The following is a 16,867-nucleotide window of genomic DNA, read 5'->3' as shown; positions in this document are numbered from 1 at the left end:
TGAAAAAAGCAAGCTGGAAAACACAACAGGTAAGAGCCCAAGATTTTTGAAGAACAAGTTGTGCTTAAAGGTCACATCATCACTCTCCCTAACTCCTAATCACTCTTTAATCCCTTACTCTGAGATATTTTTGGTTAAGAGTACTTATCCCATGGGAATAGTTTTCATTCATGGTCTGTAGAAAGTTCCATGTGTACACGGATTTTATTTGTTCAAATGCTCTGTCCTCAGCTCCTAAAACATTTTAAGTGTTCATTATTAATTGAAAACATATGGCTGGGCGCGGTGGCTCACGCCTGTAATCCCAACACTTTAGGAGGCCGAGGCGGGCAGATTATGAGGTCAGGAGATCGAGACCATCCTGGCCAACGTGGTGAAACCTCGTCTCTAGTAAAAACACAAAAATTAGCTGGGCATGGTGGTGCGTGTCTGTAATCCCAGTTACTCGGGAGGCTGAGGTAAGAGAATCTCTTCAACCAGGGACCCGGAGGTTGCACTGAGCCGAGGTGGCGTCACTGCACTCCAGCCTGGCGACAGAACGAGACTCTGTCTCAAATGGAAAAAAAAAAAAAAAAAGGAAAAAATATGGATGACCCGGAAACACACACACACATACACTTCAGAAAGTTATATATATTGCAGAGAACGTGAGTTTTAAGAGAATAATAATAGCTCCGTGAGCTGACATTAGATGTAGGTGCAGCTAAAATATTCTAAAATATTTGTATAGTCCTTTTCTGCTTGACAAAGCAGCTTTAGTTATACAGTCCCATTTAGTACTTGTAACAACCCTGTGAAATACATACAAAACAGAAATGACGTGTATGTTTGCACCCTATGGCTTGCTAAAGTCATTCTTTCAATTGCTGGTCAACTAATTCCTTTCTATTCTCCAGACTACTTCTAAGTTTCTGAACACCACAGTTTCATTCTTTGTCTTTGTATGTGTATCCCTCGTTCGACAATGTTGTCCTCATTTTCCACAGATAATGTTCTTGCCTGTAATCATCCTTTGAAACCCTGTTCCGCCAGAGAACCCGAGACCCACACTGGAGACACCGGCCCCTCCCAATCCACCAGCCCCTTCCGTCCCGACCCACCAGCCCCTCCCCTCCACTCCCTCCCCTCCCAACCCTTCCGACGTCGGGAGCCGGCACTGAGATACTGCCGCGGAGGCTGCCCCAGAACCCCTAGAGGCCTGTCTGGCCCCGCCTACGTCTACGGCCTCCCGGTTGGAAGCCCCGCCCTTCCGAGGAGTTTCCCAAAACCCTGCGCGGCCGGCTTTGACCGCGCTAAGATGGCGACTCCCATGCATCGGCTCATAGCTCGGAGACAAGCGTAAGTAAGGATCCGGTTCGGGCCCACGGGCGGGCTGGGAGCGGTGAAACGCGCGTCAACTGGCTGGTGTCGGACCCCTATTGGGACCGGCGGAGAATGTCTGTTTCTCAAAAACTCCCGAGGGGCTCGGGCCCGAGCGATAAGTCTGGTGACCGTGGGTTAGCGATTTCGCGGAAGACAGCCGTGTAAAGTCTGCGGCACGGGACAGAGCGGAGTTTGAAGACAACTGTGGCGTTTGGTTTCTCTGAAGAGAACGCCCACAGTTGGTCACTCAGTGATTTATGCCCCTCCGCCAACCCCACGCGTCGACAAGGGAGCCCTGAAGCCCCGGTCCGACACCTTTATTCCGGCCAACGTAAACCTTCAGTTTCCTATTCAGCGTCCATCCCTGCTGCCTTTTCCTACTTCCTTATTCTAGCGCCTTCCCTAGGAACCCTGCCTACAATGCCGACTGCTCTCCCAAGCTATCTTATCACTTTTTGCTACTCATTCTTTCAATAAATATGAATTTATCTAGACCTACCGTTCTGTGCCAGACATTGGGTGTAAAGAAGAAGAGGTGTTCAAGACAAAAATCCTTGCTTTCAGAGAGCTTACATTCTAGTGATGGAAACAGTCGATAAACTACTAAATGTAAATACAGCTGGTGATAACAGCTTTGAAGGAAACAAACTGTTGTGAGGGTAGGAGAGACAGGCCCACTTTAGGTTGGTTGAACTGGAAAGGCATCTCTGAAGAGGTGGAATTTGAACAGAGATTTAAAGGGTGAAAAATTAACAGTTATAAGAGGATTTGGAGAAAGAGCATCCGGATAGTGGCATAATTGCTTTGAGGCTGAAACTTACCTTTTAAAGAACTGAAAGATGGCCATTACGCCTAATGAACAAGAGTGAGTGGCAGAAGAGATTCACACCTGACAAATAATGCAAGGGTCACCCTAGATGCCCCTAATGAACAAGAGAGAGTGGCAGAAGAGATTCACACCTGACAAAGAATGCAAGGGTCACCCCAGATGCCCTTTCTTATAAAGCATTTTTTTCCCAACAGCCTTTGCACATCCAAACATCTGCCTCTTTTTCATAAAATATTTCATGCCATCTCCATTTTCATGTCCATATATAGCTCAAAGTCTGCTAGTATATATATGTGTGTTTATAGCTTTTTATATATTTTTAATTCAAATAATCCCTTTCTTTCTCTTCTCCTTTCCATCTACCCTTTCGGGCCTGATAAGAAGAGTTCCTCAAATGTATAGACAGACTTAGGGAGTTAGAGTAGTAAGTTTGGTGAAGAAAGAAGGCTTGAAGTCAGACAGTTCTTTTTTTTTTTTTTTTTTTTTTTTGAGACGGAGTCTCACTCTGTTGCCCAGGCTGGAATGCAGTGGTGTGATCTTGGCTCACTGCAACCTCTGCCTCCCTGGTTCAAATGATTATCGTGCCTCAGCCTCCCGAGTAGCTGGAACTACAGGTGCCCACCACCATGCCCTGCTAATTTTTGTATTTTTAGTAGAGACGGGGTTTCACCATGTTGGTCAGGCTCGTCTCGAACTCCTGATCTTAAGTGATCCCACCTTAGCCTCCCAAAGTGCCGGGATTACAGGCATGAGCCACTGTGCCTACCATTAAGTCAGACAATTCTGAGATCAAAAATGGGATGATAATACTTAAAGGGAGTGCTAAATGGTGTCACCAGGGTTCCATTTCTCCCTGCCTGTCTCTCACACTTGCTCTTTGGTTGTTGGCTCCATATTTGGATAGGCTGTATTCTTTGCTCCCAAGATGGCTGCAGTATCCAGGGTCCTTTATATTCTCTCAGCTTCAAGTTGATTGCACTTCTTTGGTCTAGACTGGATTACATGCCCAATGCTAAACCATGCCTGTGGGCTTGTGAAGCTCTGATTGATTTAGAGATCTTATTCTCCTTTCAGTACAACTGAATGGATGACCATAAGCCAGTGATGACCAGGGTGGATAGGTCAGAGGAGGTAAATGAATGCAGGATTGGCAAAACCAATGTCCACTTTAAATATGAAGTAAAAATAAGACTTAGCCTCTGAGTAACACTGCTATTTATTGTTTCAGAAGTATCAAAAGTTAAATGTTTTATATCTACAATGTGTCTGTATTTGGTACATGAGTTACATGATTTGTAAAAGACAAATCTTACCTTTAAGGAGCTTTTGGTCTTGTTGGGAAACAAACATGTGGCATATTGTAAAAACCGTGTGGTATACAGAGTGTAAGTCTCCAAGGGATTCAGCAAAGGAGGGCCTTTAGAGGCTTGCAAAGTCCAGGAGAGTTTGGGGGATGTATTTGGGGGGAAAGCAGGAGAGGAGCCTTTACTTTTCATTTTATATTCATCAAAAAGGTTTAATTTTATTTACAAGAAGCATATATTACTTCTATAACAACAAATTTAAAATAGTTTTTAAGTTAGTAATGAGAAGTGAGAAAGTACTATCTTCATTTATTTATTTATTTTTTTGAGATGGAGTTTCGCTCTTGTTGCCCAGGCTGGAGTGCAGTGGCACGATCTTGGCTCACCACAACCTCCGCCTCCCAGGTTCAAGTGATTCTCCTGCCTCAGCCTCCTTTAGCTGGGATTACAGGCATGTGCCACCCGCCTGACTAATTTTGTATTTTTGATAGAGATGGGGTTTCTCGATATACTTCCGTTTGCGGCGCGGCTTCTTTCTTTCTTCCCGTGCCGATATCGCTCTTGCAAGCATGGTTAACGTCCCTAAAACCCGCCGGACTTTCTGTAAGAAGTGTGGCAAGCACCAACCCCACAAAGTGACACAGTACAAGAAGGGCAAGGATTCTCTGTATGCCCAGGGAAAGCGGCGCTATGACAGGAAGCAGAGTGGCTGTGGTGGGCAAACTAAGCCGATTTTCTGGAAAAAGGCTAAAACTACAAAGAAGATTGTGCTAAGGCTTGAGTGCGTTGAGCCCAACTGCAGATCTAAGAGAATGCTGGCTATTAAAAGATGCAAGCATTTTGAACTGGGAGGAGATAAGAAGAGAAAGGGCCAAGTGATCCAGTTCTAAGTGTCATCTTTTATTATGAAGACAATAAAATCTTGAGTTTATGTTCAAAAAAAAAAAAAAAAGAGACGGGGTTTCTCCATGTTGGTCAGGCTGGTCTCGAACTCCTAACCTCAGGTAATCTGCCCGCTTCAGCCTCCCAAAGTGTTGGGATTACAGGCGTGAGCCACTGCGCCTGGCCTTATCGTTCTTTAAAAAAAAAAAAAGATCTTTGGACTAATAGAAGAAAATGGGGAAAAAAGCCTAAATACAAACTCCTCATTCAGTAGCTTTCAGAGACTTAACTAGTCAGTCTACTAAATCAATTGGAATGAAATTATTTTTACCTTGTAAACTGTACTTACATATACCCATATTAAGTAAACTATGGAATCTAGGCAACATTTGGGGTCATTTCTTCTATTAAACCTTATATGAGATTCCACTACTTCCTCTTCAACATCCAGAGTCGTCATCAAACTTGGCTTGAAGATTTCCAGTAATGTGTACTTACCTCCTGAAGTGGCCTGTTGTGTTTTTCAAATCTATCTAAAAGTTTATGTTGAGCTGAAAAGAAATAATATTTATAAAGTTAAACCTCACTTCTTTCTGACTCCCTTGTTTTTGACCCTTGCTATGACTTCAGTCAGCTAAAAAATCTTGTTTTCTACTTGAATTGTCATCAAGTCAGACGTCCCCTGCCTTGTACTGATTTTCTGGACTTAAGTGTCAGACTTACCTTTGTCCTTGTTAAATTTCATCTTGTTAGATTCGACACAGAGTTGCAGCCTGTCAAGACGTTTTGGATCCTGATTCGGCCATCCATCGTTATTAGGTATCCCTGTCAGCTTTGTGTCAACTGCAGGTTTGATAAATATGTACATTTGTGTCCTCATACAAGGCATTTATGAAAATGTTGAACAAGGCCGGGTGTGGTGGCTCATGCCTGTAATCCTAGCACTTTGGGAGGCCAAGGCAGGGGGATCACAAGGTCAAGAGATCGAGACCATCCTGGCCAACATGGTGAAACCCCCATCTCTACAAAAATTACCTGGGTGTGGTGGCACGCGCCTATAGTCCCAGCTACTCAGGAGGCTAGGCAGGAGAATTGCTTGAACCCAGGAGACAGAGGTTGCAGTGGGCCAGGATTGCACCACTGCACTCCAGCCTGGCGACAGAGCGAGAGTCCTTCTCAAAAAAAAAAAAAAATGTTGGACAGTACCAAACCATGCAGGCCGTAACTGAATCTTTCTCTATTTTGTCATGCACCACATAATAGATCCCATATATTAATTCTATGGTTGTCCCATAGGATTATAATGGAGGTAAAAAAAAAAAAAAAATTTGTTGTCTAGTGACATCTGGGTGATCCTGACCCTCTGTAGACCTAGGCTAATGTGTGTGTGTCTTAGTTTTTAACAAAAAAGTTTAAAAAGAAAAATAAATTTTAATAGAAAACAGCTTATAGAATGAAGATACAAAGAAAGAAAATATTTTTATACAGCTGTAAATGTGTTTGTGTGTTAATTGTTATTACAAAAGAGTCAAAAAGTTTTAAATATTTCTAAGTTATAAAGTAGGCTGGGTATGGTGGCTCACGCCTGTAATCCCAGCACTTTGGGTGGCCCGTGGCGGGTAGATGACCTGAGGTCCAGAGTTCGAGACCAGCTTGACCAACATGGTGAAACCCCATATCTACTAAAAATACAAAAAATTAGCCAGGTGTCATGGCGGGCACCTGTAATCCCAGCTACTTGGGAGGCTGAGGCAGAAGAATCACTATCACCTGGGAGGCAGAGGTTGCAGTGAGATGAGATCGCACCATTGCACTCCAGCCTGGGTGACACAGCAAGACTCTGTTTCAAAAAAAAAAAAGTTATCAAGTAAAATTATAGTAAGCTAAGCTGAATTTATTATTGAAGTAAAAAAAATTTGTAAATTTAGAGTGGCCTAATGTACAGTATTTATAAAGTCTGGTAGTGTCATGATTACTGTAGCTTCATAATAAGTCTTGAAACCACGTGTTAGCCCTCTGATTTTGCTGTTTTTCAGAGTTATTTTGACTATTTTATATTGTATTTCCAGATAAATTTTAGAATTAGCTTACCAAAAGCTGCTGCGATTTCAGCTGGGATTGCATTGAGTGTACAGATCAACCTATGGAGAATTGACATCTTAACAGTATTGAGTTCTCTGATCCGTGCATATGTACATCTTGCCATTTATTTAGGTCATTTTAAATTTCTGTTAGCAGTGTTTTGTAGTTTTCAGGGTAGAGGTCTTGCATGTCTTTTGTCAGATTTGTCCCGAAGTATTGTAATAGTGTTTTTAAAAAATTTTAGTTTCAAAAGGCTAGGCACAGTGGCTCACACCTGTAATCCCAGCACTTTGGGAGGCCGAGGTGGGCGGATCACAAGGTTAGAAGATCGAGACCATCCTGGCTAACACGGTGAAATCCCATCTCTACTAAAAATACAAAAAAAATTAGGCCGAGACCATCCTGGCTAACACGGTGAAACCCCATCTCTACTGAAAATACAAAAAATTAGGCCGGGTGCCGTGGCTACACCTGTAATCCCAGCACTCTGGGAGGCCGAGGTGGGTGGATCACAAGGTCAGGAGATCAAGAACATCCTGGCAGGACGGACGCGGTGGCTCAAGCCTGTAATCCCAGTCCTTTGGGAGGCCAAGACAGGCGGATCACGAGGTCAGGAGATCGAGACCATCCTGGCGAACACGGTGAAACCCCGTCTCTACTAAAAAATACAAAAAAACTAGCTGGGCGAGGTGGTGGGCGCCTGTAGTCCCAGCTACTCGGGAGGCTGAGGCAGGAGAATGGCGTGAACCCGGGAGGCGGAGCTTGCAGTGAGCTGAGATCCAGCCACTGCACTCCAGCCTGGGCGACAGAGCGAGACTCCGTCTCAAAAAAAAAAAAGAACATCCTGGCTAACATGGTAAAACCCTGTCTACTAAAAATACAAAAAATTAGCTGGTCATGGTGGTGGGTGCCTGTAGTCCCAGCTACTCAGGAGGCTGAGGTGGGAGAATGGCGTGAACCCGGGAGGCGGAGCTTGCAGTGAGCCGAGATTGCACCACTGCACTCCAGCCTGGGTGACAGCGCGAGACTCCGTCTCAAAAAAATAAATAAATAAAAATTAAAAAAATTTTTAGTTTCAGTTGTTCGTGGTGGTCTTCTGTATAATGTTCTTATGTCCTCTGACCACACTAATTTTTTAGTTCTAGTAGCTCTTCTTTTTTTTTTAAGAGACAGGCTTTTGCTCTGTCACCCAGGCTGGAGTGTAGTTGTATGATCATGTCTCTCACTGCAGCCTCGAACTCCTGGCTCAAATGATTCTCCCACCACAGCCTCCCGAGTAACTGAGACTACAGCTGCAACCCACTACACTCAGCAATTTTATTTTATTTTTTTATTTATTTTTTTTGAGACAGAGTCTTGCTCTGTGGCCCAGGCTGGAGTACAATGGCACGATCTCGGTTCCTTGTAGCCTCTGCCTCCCTGGCTAAAGTGATTCTCATGCCTCAGCCTCCCAAGTCGCTGAGATTACAGGCTAATTTTTGTATTTTCAGTAGAGTCGGGGTTTCGCCATGTTGGCTGGGCTGGTCTTGAACTCCTGGTATCAAGTGATCTGCCTTGGCCTTCCAAAGTGCTGGGATATTACAAGCGTGAACCACCACTCCTGGCCACAATTTTATTTTTTGTGCAGGCAGGGTGTTGCTATGTTGCCCAAGCTTGTCTTGAACTCCTGGGCTCAAATGATCCTCCCACCTCTCTTTCCCAAAGTGCTGGGATTATAGGCTTGAGCCACTGTGCCTGTCCTAGTTGCTCTATTTTTTGGATTCTTAGGTATTTTCTAGATAAATGGTCATCTTTTATGTTCTCTTTTTGGTATGCACCTTTTTTAAATTTATTTTTGACATGGAGTCTCACTGTGTCACCCAGGCTAGAGTGCAGAAGCACGATTTCAGCTCACTGCAACCTCTGCCTCTGGAATTCAAGCAATTCTCCTGTCTCAGCCTCCTAAGTAGCTAGGACTACAGACACACCACCCCACCCAGCTAATTTTTTTATTTTTAGTAGAGATAGGGTTTTACCATGTTGGCCAGGCTGGTCTTGAACTCCTAACCTCAAGTGATCTACCCGCCTTAGGCCTCCCAAAGTGCTGGGATTATAAGTGTGAGTCACTGCACCTGGCTGGTATGCACATTTTAAATTTTTTTGTTGCATATTAACAAATTGCCCTTTGAAAAATTTGTGCATTTGAAAAATTTTACATTCTCACCAGCGGTGTCCATTTACAGAGTGGCTATTCCCCGCTTTTGCCGACAATAGGCATTAAAAAAACAACTTTGCCAATATAGGAAGTGTGTCCTAGTATTTTTGGTATCAAAGGACGTCGTTTCACGTAAAAAGCCTGTACCGTTCAAATACGTCCTTGAGCTTTACCTTAGCAAATAGAAATGAAATATTGTTTGAATAGATAATTCATTTGGGTAGAAAGAAATGGTAATCGTGTTTGTTTTGAAATTATGTTTGTCTAACTCAGCAGTCTTTATGGAAGATTAGTATTTTTAGGGGTGATCCGTGAGTTGTGAGTGTTTAAAACATACATATAAAATATGTTAATCATACCTGGGCTTCATTTGTTTTCTCTCTCTCTCTTTTTTTTCCTTTTTTTCTTTTTTTTTTTTTCTTGTTTTAGAGACAGTGTTGCCCAGGCTGGTCTCAAACTCCTGAGCTTGGGTGATCCTGCCTTGGCCGCTCAGAGTGCCAGGATTATAGGCGTGAGCCACTGCGTCCAGCCTCATACCTGAGCTTTAGATGATATTTGTGAATGTCATATTTATAACAATAAAAAACAAGCTCCACAATGTCTGGTGGATATTTTTAATGACTAGGGTCCCAAGCTATCAATTTCTCAATTTGGAGAAAACAACCTATAAGCTTGGAAAAGAAGACTATGGACCTCCACCCCCAACACCCTCACATATTTTCATTTTTAGGGCAAGTCGTGAAAGGCTTTGAAATGGACAGAAAGACAAGATGATTACTGAGTGCTCCATTTAGTCCACGCTTCCTGGCTATGTGACTCTATGAGGGCCTGCTTCTTTCATTGTCTTCGCGCTGTTTCTCAAATCTTTAAGTCATAGGAAACTTACAGTATTGCAGAAGATTCTTGCTCATAAAAATGCAGTGCAGGCTGGGTGTGGTGGCTTACACCTATAATTCCAGCACTTTGGGAGGCCAAGGTAGGCGGATACTTGCGGTCAGGAGTTTGAGACCAGCCTGGCCAACATGGTGAAACCCCATCTCTACTAAAATACAAAGATTAGCTGGGCATGGTGGCAGGTGCCTGTAATTCCCAGGTACTGGGGAAGCTGAGGCAGGAGAACTGATTGAATCTGGGAGGCGGAGGTTGCAGTGAGCTGAGATCACACCACTGCACTCTAGCCTGGGTGACAGAGCGAGACTCCCTCTCTCAAAAAAAAAAAAAAAAAAGGCTAGGCGTGGTGGCTCACGCCTGTAACCCCAGCACTTTGGGAGGCCGAGGAGGGTGGATCACTTGAGGTCAGGAGTTCAAGATCAGGCTGGCCAATATGGTGAAACCCCATCTCTACTAAAAAATACAAAAATTAGCCAGGTGTGGTGGTGCATGCCTATAGTCCCAGCTACTCAGGAGCCTGAGGCAGGACAATTGCTTGAACTCGGGAAGCAGAGGTTGCAGTGAGCTGAGATCATGCCACTACACTGCAGCCTAGGCCACAGAGCAAGGCTCCATCTCCAAAAGAAATTAAAATTTTAAAAAGGCAGTGCAATGCAATCAGTTATTGCCCAGTGTCTACTGACCAGTTGTCAACTATTTGTAAATTCATTTCAGCATTACTGATTGCCCATATAAGTGTGTTGTTTGAATTATCTTTTTTTTTTTTTTTTCTTTTTTGAGATAGAAGTTTTGCTCTTGTTATCCATGCTGGAGTGCAGTGGCATGATCTCAGCTCACTGCAACCTCCACTTCCCAGGTTCAAGTGATTCTCCTGCCTCAGCCTCTCAAGTAGCTGGGAATACAGGTGACCACCACCATGCCCAGCTAACTTTCTGTATTTTTAGTAGAGATGGGGTTTCACCATGTTAGCCAAGCTGGTCTCGAACTCCTGACCTCAGGTGATCCACCCGCCTCAGCCTCCCAAAGTACTGGGATTACAGGCGTGAGCCACTATGCCCAGCCTGAATTATCTTTTGAACCAGTGACAATATCTACTGGCTCCCTCAATGACTTTTTTGTTTTTATGTTTTTTCTGAGACAGGGTCTCACTCTGTCACCCAGGCTGGAGCACAGTGGTGCTATCATGGCTCACTGGAGCCTCAACCTCCTGGGCTCAAATGATCCACTTCAGCCTCCTGAGTAACTGGGACTACAGGGTGCCACTACACCCAGCTAATTTTTTATTTTTTTATTTTTATTTTTATTTATTTTTTGAGTCGGTGTCTGGCTCTGTGCCAAGGCTGGAGTGCAATGGCGCCATCTCAGCTCACTGCAACCTCTGCCTCCCAGGATGAAGCAATTCTCCTGCCTCAGCCTCCTGAGAGGCTGGGACCAGAGGCGCGTGCCACCCTGCCCAGCTAATTTTTGTATTTTTAGTAGAGATGGGGTTTCACCATATTGGCCAGGATGGTTTCAATCTCTTGACCTCGTGATCCGCCTGCCTCGGCCTCCCAGAGTGCTGGGATTACAGGCATGAGCCACTGCGCCTGGCCTATTTATTTATTTATTTATTTGAGACAGAGTTTCGCTCGTCACCCAGGCTGGAGTGCGGTGGCACAATCTTGGCTCTTTGCAACCTCCATCTGCCATGTTCAAGCAATTTTCATGCTTCAACCTCCCTAGTAGCTGGGATTACAGGAGCCCACCACCAAGCCCAGCTAATTTTTGTATTTTTAGTAGACATGGGGTTTTACCGTGTTGGACAGGCTGACCTCAAACTTATGACCTCATGTGATCCACCTGCCTCGGCCTCCCAATGTGCTGGGATTACAGGTGTGAGCCACCACGCCCGGCCTTAATTTTTGTTTTTTTTGTAGAGATGAGGTCTCACTGTGTTACCCAGGTTACTCTTGAGCCTGGGAGGTGGGAAGCCTGCATGCGACTTCACACCTTTTATTTTTAAAACAACCATGTTTTGCCGGGCGCGATGGCTCACGCCTGTAATCCCAGCACTTTGGGAGGCCGAGGCAGATGGATCACTTGAGGTCAGGAGTTCGAGACGAGCCAGAGCAACATGGAGAAACCTCGTCTCTACTAAAAATACAAAATTAGCCAGGCGTGGTGGCGCCTGCCTGTAATCCTAGCTACTCGAGAGGCTGAGGCAGGAGAATTGCTTGAACCCAGGAGGTAGAGGTTGCAGTGAGCTGAGATTGTGCCATTGCACTCTAGCCTGGGCAATAAGAGCGAAACTCCGTCTTAAAAACAAACAAAAAAATAACAACCATATTTTGAGAACATGTTAATTTCTGTGTATCATTAGTCCACATCGTTCTGATTGCTCTAATATGCAGATTAGTAATAATAGCTCTCATTTATTTGTTACTTTATGTCAGATGCCTTACTGCTTTCTTTATATACTTTCCAATCTATAGAATGGAGATACTGCTTCCCAATCTACAGAGTAGATAGTGCCCTCAATTCATTGGGTTGTTATGATTGGGTGTGACCACGTATAAGTACTACTTACTTAAATTCTTGGCACACAGTTTGTATGAGCCATGGTTATGGTCTCAGCTAATTCTCTGAATTACTGAGATATTAATATCTACTGAGTAGTAGATATTACTACTTTTTCTTTTTAAATAGAGATGGGGTCTTGCTATGTTAGCCAGGGTAAGTCTCAAACTCTTGGCCTCAAGCAATCCTCCTGCCTTGGCCTCCCAAAGTGCTGGGATTATAGGCATGAGCTTCCGCACCTGGCCAGTATTACCACATTTTTCAGAAGAGGGAACGCAGTTCAAAAATCGGCTTGCTCAGCCAGGCATGGTGGCTCACACTTGTAATCCCAGCACTTTGGGAGGCCAAGGTGGGCCGAGGCCAAGGATCACCTGAGATCAGGAGTTCAAGACAAGCCTGGTTAACGTGATGAAACCCTGTCTCTACTAAAAATACAAAAATTAGCAGGGCAGGGTGGCACGCCCTGTAGTCCTAGCTACTTGGGAGGCTGAGGCACGAGAATCGTTTGAACCTGGGAGGTGGAGGTTGCAGTGAGCTGAGATTGCGTCACTGCACTCCAATCTGGATGACAGAGGAAGACTCCGTCTCAAAAAAAAGAGAGGCCAAGGAGGGAGGATCGCTTCAGCCCAGGAGTTTGAGACCTGATTGGGCAACATAGTGAGACCTTGTCTCTATTGTAATAATAATAATTTTAAAAAATCAGCTTGCTGAAGATCATATAGCTATGTAGTGGAAGAGTAAAGATTTCTTTAAAACTTTGAAGAAGTGCTGGGGTTACAGGTGTGAACCAGCACGCCTGGCCTCGGTTTATATTTTTACTGTCTGTGCACTACAGTTTAATTTTATCTTTTTTTTTTTTTTTTTGAGACAGATTCTCATTTTGTTCCCCAGACTGGAATGCTATGGCATGATCTCGGCTCACTGCAACCTCCACCTCCTGGGTTCAAACGATTCGTAGGCCTCAGCCTCCCGAGCAGTTGGGACTACAGGCATGTGCCATGACACTCAGCTAATTTTTTGTATTTTTAGTAGAGACAGAGTTTTGCCATGTTGCCCAGGCTAGTCTCGAACTACTGGCTTCAAGTGATCCACCCACCTGGCCTCCCAAAGTGTTGGGATTACAGGAGTGAGCTACCACACCTGGCTGTCTCTTTAAACTTTGTATAGAATCGTTCAATTTGGATTCTTTTGAGTCTATCTTATATCTTATGTTAAATGAAGCTGTAATTTATTCTTTTTTATTACCATGAAGTATTCCACTGTATTCTGTACCACAAATTTCTGTTCTACTTTCATATTATTTCCAATTTTGAAGATACTGCAAATCATGCTGCCAACCACAGTGGCTCATGCCTACAATCCCAGCGCTTTGGGATGCTGAGGTGGGAATATTGCTTGAGGCCAGGAGTTTGAAACTGGCCTGGGCAACATAGTAAGACCCTATCTCTACAAAAACTAAAAATATTAGCCATGCATGGTGGTGGGCACTTGTGGTCCCAGCTACTTGAGAGGCTGAGGTGGAAGCATGGCTTGAGCTTAGGAGATTGAGGGTGCAGTGAGCCATGATCACACCATCACACTCCAGTCTGGGCAACAGGGTGAGACTCTGTCTCAAAAATGAAAAAAATCATGCTATGAACATTTTTATAGTTCTTCCTCTTCCCTTCCTGAACAATGCAATTCTAAAGGTATTGGTTAGAATAGAGCACACTAGGTGTCTATGCAGAGGATCAACCTGGCTTTGAAATATTAGAGCTGAATGTGGGGTCAGGAGAGCACCTACAGAGTAGCTTGAACTGGCTTATGATGTCGACAGGTTGCAGAGGGCATCCAGTAGTGGGGAAGTCCGGTGCAGGGTGTCAGATCTCAAGCTGGGTCAGGGGTGTCCACACAAGGCAGTTTAACAAAAGTTGTCTCCTCATGGAGAGAACATCCACACAGGGTATGTGGGTGGGTATAATTTGGTATAGGGTACCGGAGCCTGAGTATAAAGAGAAATGTGGCTGGCGGGCCTGCCTGGCAATGAGAGTCAGGGGGTTGGGGGTGCAGGGCAGATTTCAAGTGAAGTTAAGAGGATATGGGGGAGGAGTCAGCAGTGGCAACAATGGGCATTTGGTTACATAAGGGGAATTGACCAAATAAGTAATCTATTAAGGACAGTGGGAACGAGGTTTCTTCTTGAAGAAGGAAGTATAGAAGAGAAAAATAGCTGGGCGCGGTGGGTCACGCCTATAATCCCAGCACTTTGGAAGGCTGAGGTGGGCGGATCACCTGAGGTCAGGAGTTCAAGACCAGCCTGGCCAACATAGTGAAACCCCACCTCTACTAAAAATACAAAAATTAGCTGGATATGGTGGCAGGCTCCTGTAATCCCAGCTACTTGGGAGGCTGAGGCAAGAGAATCGATTGAACCCAGTAGGTGGAGGTTGCAGTGAGCCGAGATCGCGCCATTGCACTCCAGCCTGGGCACAGGAGCAAAAGTCCATCTCAAAAAAAAAGAGAAAAATAAACAATAGTTGCTTCTCAGCTTTTTGGCTAAGATAAAGTGGAGAAAAAATTTAAAAATCTGTGAAATTGGGTTAGAATTAAAATTATCAGTGTGAAATCATAGTTTTGAAAATATTAAATATAGATGTAAGTGTGTATATTTGACAGATGAGTAGGTGTGTGTGTTCCCTAGCTCTATCCGCTGACACTAACTAGGAGCAGCAATATCCCAGTAACAGCAAGCACGTGTGTGCCCCCATGTTGGCTCCAAACATTATCAGAGCACCTTGGAGAAATGGCTGGTTTCAGGCTGGGGCAGGGAAAATACAAACTGAGCCTGGATTTTTTTGTTGTTGTACCAGAAAGCAAGGAAATCCTCAAATAATAAAGGAGCCATGTCAAAAGAACACAGAATCCAGCTTGAAGGGGCTCCCACTGACCAAAACTGTGACAATTTGAGGCTCAGACTAAAAGATGGTGATGGATTATAACCCATTGAATAAAATTGAAAAACATTAATCCATACCCATGAATAAAGGAACTAAATATTTAATGAGGAGTAGGATATTTATGGACTTTCAAGTATTAGCCCACAAAATAATTACTGTATTAGTTACCAATTACTGTGTAACAGATTACTCCTAAAATTTAGTGGCTTATAACAATAAATATTAATTCACAGTTTCCCTGGGTCAGGAATTGAGGAGCGACCTAGGTGAGTGGTTCTGACTCAGGCTGTCCCATGTGGTTGTGATCAGGATGTTGGTAGGGGCAGCAGTTACCTGAAGGCTTGACCAGAACTAGGAATCTGCTTCCCAGATGGTTCGCTTACATGGCTATTGACAGAAGGGTGAGGTTCCTTGCCACATAGGTCATTGTGGAAGCTACTTGACTATCTTGATAACATGACAGCTGCTTGACCTAGTCTTCAAAGTCACACTCCCTCTCCTTGCTTCATTCTGTTAGTTGGAAGCAAGTTGTGAAGTCCAAGCCACACCCAAGGAGAGGGGAATTACAATTCCACAAAATTTGTGGACATATTTTAAAACTGCCACAATTACAAAAGGATGAAAAGTAAGTTTACAGGCCAAACGCAGTGGCTTCTGCCTGTAATCCCAGCACTTTGGGAGGCCAAGTCAGCCAGATCACTTGAGGTCAGGAGTTCGAGACCAGCCTGGTCAACATGGTGAAACCCCGTTTCTACTAAAAATACAGAAATTAGCTGGGTGTGGTGATGTGCGCCTATAATCCCAACTACTCAGTAGGCTGAGGCAGGAGAATCTCTGGAAACCGGGAGGCAGAGGCTGCAGTGAGCTGAGATCATGCCACTGCACTCCAGCCTGGGTGACAGAGCAAGACTCAGTCTCAAAAAAAACCAAAACAAAAAACAAAAAAACCTCACAATGGCGAAGTCTGGTAGACACTCCTTAACCAAGGGATCAAAGTGAACATTATCAGTAATAAGACAAATTTAAATCTTATGTTAACCTGTTAGGATACAATGAGAAGTACACAGCATCACTTCTATTTTATTCCTGCCAAAGATACTCAGAGATATCAGATGTGATAGCCAGCCTCCAAGATGGACTATGATGATCTCTGTCTCCTGGTACACCCTTGTGTAATCACGCATTATACCATGGTTGGTCTGTGTGATCAGTAGAATACAGCAAAAGTGATGGTCTTGGTCATTGACTCTGGGCAAAGCTGTGTTGTAAGCAGCACTGTGGAAAGGCCAACATGGCAAGAAACTAAAGCCTTCTGCAAATAGCCACATGAGTGGGCTTGGAAGCAAATTTTCCAACTCAAATTAAAGCACACTGCAAAGATACCTGGCTTGTAATCTTCAAAAAAGTGTCAAGATCATGAAAAGCAAGACGTGACGGAGGAACTCTTCCTACTGAAGGAGGCTAAAGAAACGTGACAAGTGCAACTCTGGCGCTGAACCGAATTTGCTATACGGGACGTTAAGACGTTTGATGAAACTTAAATGTGGTCTAAAGAGTAAATAGTAGGAATGTAGCAATATTAATTTCTTGATTTTGATTGATATATAGGAGAAGTTTCTAGTTTACAGAATATGCAGTAAAATATTCTGGGTTGATGAGGAATCAAGTGGGCAACTTACAAAGGATTCAGGAAAAATAATTATTTGAAACAGAACTTTTCTGTAAGGTTGTGACTGAAAATTTTTAAAAGCTATAATACATAAAGGAAAGGGAATATTGTAAATATTTTTTGGTATACTTGCACGTGGATTTCTATTGCATGCAAGTAGAA

General features: G+C 43.9%; 2 protein-coding genes across 8 annotated transcripts in view; both read left to right on the top strand.

Moving 5' to 3' along the window:
* Nucleotides 1–1,161: 1,161 nt before the first annotated feature.
* ZCCHC10 (zinc finger CCHC-type containing 10) overlaps nucleotides 1,162–16,867 on the top strand; it is a 33,288-nt gene continuing 17,582 nt past the window's right edge. The window contains exons 1-2 of one of the 7 annotated variants that reach the window (XM_030927813.1): nucleotides 1,162–1,338; nucleotides 5,131–5,226. In XM_030927813.1, the coding sequence (XP_030783673.1) occupies nucleotides 1,298–1,338; nucleotides 5,131–5,226 (137 nt within the window). In that variant the 5' untranslated portion in view covers nucleotides 1,162–1,297. The remainder of the gene's footprint in view (nucleotides 1,339–5,130; nucleotides 5,227–16,867) is intronic. The other 6 variants (XM_030927815.1, XM_030927811.1, XM_030927812.1 and 3 more) reach the window with 6 other exon arrangements.
* LOC104659821 (60S ribosomal protein L36a-like) lies at nucleotides 4,006–4,447 on the top strand. The gene has a single exon (XM_010359962.2). The coding sequence runs from the start codon at nucleotides 4,065–4,067 to the stop codon at nucleotides 4,383–4,385; it is 321 nt and encodes a 106-aa protein (XP_010358264.2). The 5' UTR covers nucleotides 4,006–4,064; the 3' UTR covers nucleotides 4,386–4,447.

The sequence above is a fragment of the Rhinopithecus roxellana genome, chromosome 3 (genome assembly GCF_007565055.1).
Source record: "Rhinopithecus roxellana isolate Shanxi Qingling chromosome 3, ASM756505v1, whole genome shotgun sequence".
Lineage (NCBI taxonomy): Eukaryota > Metazoa > Chordata > Mammalia > Primates > Cercopithecidae > Rhinopithecus > Rhinopithecus roxellana.
The sequence above is the reverse complement of the archived record's forward strand: the minus strand, read 5'-3'. Positions and strand labels throughout refer to the sequence as shown.